Consider the following 4,689-nt stretch of genomic DNA (forward strand, 5'->3'; position numbering starts at 1 on the left):
CCTTGTGACTCGGTGAGACCAGCCCGTCCCCTTGTGACTCGGTGAGACCAGCCCATCCCCTTGTGACTCGGTGAGACCAGCCAATCCCCTTGTGTCTCGGTGAGACCAGCCAATCCCCTTGTGTCTCGGTGAGACCAGCCAGTCCCCTTGTGTCTTTGTGAGACCAGCCAGTGCCTTTGTGGCTCAGTGAGACTAGCCAGTCCCGTGTGTCTCGGTGAGACCAGCCAATCCCCTTGTGACTTGGTGAAACCAGCCAATCCCCTTGTGACTTGGTGAGAACAGCCAATCCCCTTGTGTTATGGTGAAACCAGCCAGTCCCCTTGTGTCTTTGTGAGACCAGCCAGTCCCCTTGTGTCTTCGTGAGACCAGCCAATCCCCTTGTCTTCGTGAGACCAGCCAATCCCCTTGTGTCTTCGTGAGACCAGCCAATCCCCTTGTGGATAGGTAAACACAGCCTCTTTGCACATTCCAGCCAATCCACAAGGCAAAGTCAAATTCAGTGGCGAGGAAAGTCATATAAGAAGATAAACTCCACGTCAATGCTGTGCCTTCCTCACAATCTCCGTTCCTTTCAAGCCTCTTGCTATAGCCATTACCAATCTCTTTTCTGGGGGTAGTGGAGGTAAATATTGCCACCATTGTTAGTTTGCCATGAAGGAGAGTCCGACTTGTGAAGACTCTTATGTGCACAGTAGAATTGGCCCTTAGGGTTTGTTGGTTGGTTGGTTTTCCTACTTCAAAAGACGTTAACATTTTTCTATGATCTGGGTGAAAGTTTACAAGGCGAATAGGTTTTCCATTCAGCCAGTCTTCTTGTTGATTGCCTTCGAGTCGAGCACAAGTCATAGCGACCCTATGAACAAAAGGCTTGAAGCTCCTACAACTATTAACATTTATCAAAGTTCATAGACAGTCTTACAGGTGTTGTTTTACAACACTGATTACAATCCTTATTTTGTTAACATCACTCCTCCTACCTCCTCCCTGTGATTCTCATTTCCATTCTTCCATCTTTCCTATCCATCCCTGCATCTGAGATTTTTTTTTCCTGGGCAAGCACGGCCATTTTATTCTTGTGTAGTTGACTGTTCTGAGGAGCAAGTACTTCTCTGGTTGAGAGTATCCACTTTGGAGTCTTATTATTTGGCTGGAAGTTGAGCTCTGGAGGGTGAGTTCAGTTCCAGACTTGAAAGGTCACAGTATCCAGGGTTCCACAAGTCTCTATCAGACTAATAAACCTGCTCTTTTTATGACTTTGATTTTGTACCACACCTTTTGCCCCTTCTGTCCAGGACCCCATTCTGGGATCTCTTTTAGAAGGGTCAGCAGTAGTAGCTGGGCACTGTCTAGTTCTTCTGGTCTCAGGGCCCAAGTTCGTTTGATCCGTTTGTCCTTTGAACGAATCACTTCCATGTATTTTTGCATTTCTTCCCTCCTCCTTTCTTTGGACACAGAGAGACCAATAGTTGGACCTCAAAAGCTTTTTAGACTTTAGTAAATATTTACCAAAGAAGGATGTAGAAGATTGCCTTTTATGGGTTGTTATTGCGATTGACTTTGATGTTCCTGAGTCTGTGGTCCTGAGGCCCCAGGACCTGTTGGTTTGCAATGACTTTGAACTTTTGGGAACAGATGACGAGGCTTTCCTCTAAGCGGCCTCTGAAGACTGATTTATAAGCCCTAGAAGTCTCAGGCATAATGATTTCTGCCCTCTACGGACTGACTGGTCAATGTTAGCAGCTGTCCTTTTGCAGAGAAGGATGTGAAAGTTGGCGGAGGTGACATGTGTCCAGGGAGGTCACCCTGCTTGGACAAGGTGGTGTATGGAGGAGGCTGACACTGCCTCATTCTGGACGTAACTGTGTCCTCTTCTCCCTCAGGTCTGCCCTGGGAGACCCAGAACCTCAAGCGCTGAACGCATAGGAGAACCCCATTAACGCTGGAGTCGGGGGGTGGAACATGCCTCGGCCACTCCCTGCTTCTCCCGTCCCTGGAGGCCACCCCCAGCCGTGCACATGGCCTGCAGCGAAATCTCGCTTGCTGGCATCTTGGACATCCTAGGCACCGTGGGCCACGACAAGCTGCTGCAGCTGAAGCACAAGCTGAAGGCACTGCCCTCCAGCCCCCGGGGCACCGGCCTGCTGCGGGCCATGGTGCTGCTGACGCTAGGCCGTGACACTGAGGCCCGGTGCGCCCTGGATGCGCTGCGCACAGACGCAACGGCCCGCTGTGTGGCCTGCAGATGGGCTGGCGTGGACTTCCCAGAGGAGGCCCCTGAGGAGGAGCCAGAGGTGGCCTGGACAGTTGCCCGCATGTACCACCTGCTGGCTGAGGAGAAGCTGTGCTCTGCTTCCCTGCAGGAGGCAGCCTACCATACTGCCCTCCAAGCCTTCTCTGCTGATGACCCCCGGCTGTCAGAGCTTCAGGCTGAGGCCCGTGACCACTGCGGGTGGGACGTTGGCGACCTAGGGAGCTTCCACGGCCTGTGCTCTAGATCTGGGGGCCTCCTGCTTTCCGCAGGGTCACACTCTGGGGCCCGGAGCTCTCCGCAGCCCATCCAAGTTCCCCCGGGCTGGAGCCGGGCTTGCACGCTGCGTTCTACTGGCAGCCCGGCTTCGCTGGCCAGCAACCTAGAGATCAGCCAATCTCCCACTTTGGCCCTCCTCACCCAGCCTCGAAGCCCCCCGGGACCCAGCAATCTCTGTGATCAGCCCCCAGCCAGCCCAGAGCCCCAGCCTGCTCCCCCGGGTCACCAGGAGCCAGAGCAGGTGAGCTGGCCTCCGTCCTTGGACACTGACCCTCTTCAGGATTCATCACCTAGTCCAGCCCTCCAGCTGTCAGGGGTGGCCCCAGATCCAAGCCCAGCTGGCCTCCCTGACCCCTCAAAACCCCAAGAGTCCAGACCCCACTACCCAGTGGAGTGTACTGAGTCCACCATCCCAACATCTCTCCCCTCTTCCACCCAGACTCTCTCCTCTCTCATTTCAAAGCCGACTGATCAGACCCCCAAAGATGGGGTGACACCCCCACTGTCCATAGAAGATACTGCTTCGCAGAAAAGCAAGATGTGCCCACCTCCTCCCTCGATCCCCCAGATGTCCCCTCCCTTGGGGCCCCAGATATCCCCTCCTTCAGTGCCCCGGTCGTCCTCTCCCTCGGGGCTCCAGACGTCACCTCCCTCTCCTCCTGGAGCAGCATCCCCCTGCCAGCCTCCCTCCACCTCCTCGTCCTCAGATCTCCCGTGCCCTGAACTGGAGCTGGAATCGCTGGAGCAGAAGTTCTATAACTTCGTGGTCCTCCACGCCAGGGCAGATGAGCATGTGGCCCTGCGGGTCCGGGAGCGGCTGGAGGCCCTGGGTGTGTCCGACGGGGCCACTTTCTGCGAGGACTTCCAGGTGCCCGGGCGCGGCCAGCTGAGCTGCCTGCAGGACGCTATTGATCACTCGGCTTTCACCATCTTGCTCCTCACTCCCAACTTCGACTGCCGCCTGAGCCTGCACCAGGTGAGCCAGGCCCTGCTCCACAGCTTCCGACGGCAGGCCTGGCAGGACTCGGTCATCCCCTTCCAGCCCCTGGAGACGTCCGAGCTCAGCTCCGACACCGCCCGCCTGCTCACCAGCCTCGTGTGCTTGGACGAGCACTCCCAGATCTTCGAAAGGAAGGTGAGGAACACCTTCAAGAAGCAGAAGCTGCAGGTGCGCAAGGCCCACTGGACAAGGGAGCAGGAGGCCCGGGCTTTCCGGGAGCGGAGCCAGCGCCTGGAGGGCCAGCGACAGCAGGCTGCCGAGCTGCACTCCGCCTACTCCACTTACCTGCAGAGCTACCTGGCCTGGCAGGTGCAGGTGCAGCAGCTACAGGTGGCTTTCAGGACCCAGATGTCATTAGGGATGCAGATGCCTCCCATAGGGCAGGTGCCCCTCAGCGTCCAACCACCCCTGCCCACCTGGCCAGTTAGTCCTCAGCCACCCCTGCCCACCTGGCCGCACAGCCCTCAGCCACCCCTGCCCACCTGGCCAGACAGCCCTCAGCCGCCCCTGCCCACCTGGCTGGACAGCCCTCAGCTGCCCGGTGGGCAGGGGCGGGACAGCCTTCAGCCGCCCCACTCTCCATGGCCGGCTGGGACTGCCCCACCAGCCTTCCCACCACCCCCTGCCTTCCCGCCGGCCACCCCTCTCTCTCCCCAAAGCCCGGGGCTGCAGCCCCTCATTATCCACCATGCACAGATGGTCCAGCTGGGGCTCAACAACCACATGTGGGGGCAGAGGGGGGCCCAGCCCTCCGAGGACAACACCCAGGAAGCAGAATGACCAACTGACCAGGCTTGATGACCTCAGTCTCTGAGGACACGAACTTGTGAACACTCTTATGTCCATGGACATTGGGCATCTGAGACATTCCCCATTTACCACACCCCCTCTCATTCCTGTGCCCTCACTCCTTGGGAGGACGGCGAGGGGGTGGGGTTATTAGAATAATGGCTCAGGAAGTAGTGCAAAAATAACTGAGGACCTCATAACCTTCAGAAATGCCAGAATGACACGTGGTGGTCACAGATCGCTTGGGGGGTGGAGGGTCTTTGGAGAAGAGGGCCTAGGGACATTGCTACCGCCTATTAAGTACGATAAATATTTATTAAATGGTTCTCCGGTGACATTGTCTTGGGGAGGGCTTGGACTCCACTATTTGTAA

General features: G+C 56.7%; 1 protein-coding gene across 1 annotated transcript; it reads left to right on the plus strand.

Annotated features, from left to right (window-relative positions):
• The first annotated feature begins 2,015 nt into the window (after window positions 1-2,015).
• On the plus strand, window positions 2,016-4,307 carry TICAM1 (toll-like receptor adaptor molecule 1). Its single transcript, XM_006896438.1, has 2 exons — window positions 2,016-4,068; window positions 4,135-4,307. Exons 1-2 carry the CDS (start codon window positions 2,016-2,018, stop codon window positions 4,305-4,307), a joined length of 2,226 nt encoding a protein of 741 aa, XP_006896500.1.
• The last annotated feature ends 382 nt before the right edge of the window (window positions 4,308-4,689 follow it).

Source organism: Elephantulus edwardii, unplaced genomic scaffold, assembly GCF_000299155.1.
Source record: "Elephantulus edwardii isolate Elephantulus edwardi_28Jun2011 unplaced genomic scaffold, EleEdw1.0 scaffold00185, whole genome shotgun sequence".
Taxonomy (NCBI): domain Eukaryota; kingdom Metazoa; phylum Chordata; class Mammalia; order Macroscelidea; family Macroscelididae; genus Elephantulus; species Elephantulus edwardii.

Bases quoted from the DNA above. Each gene is read 5' to 3' on its own strand.
- TICAM1 (XM_006896438.1), top strand. From the start codon at position 2,016: ATGGCCTGCAGCGAAATCTCGCTTGCTGGCATCTTGGACATCCTAGGC. The intron at 4,069-4,134 runs GTGGGCAGGGGC...CTGCCCCACCAG, and splicing joins GGACAGCCCTCAGCTGCCCG to CCTTCCCACCACCCCCTGCC.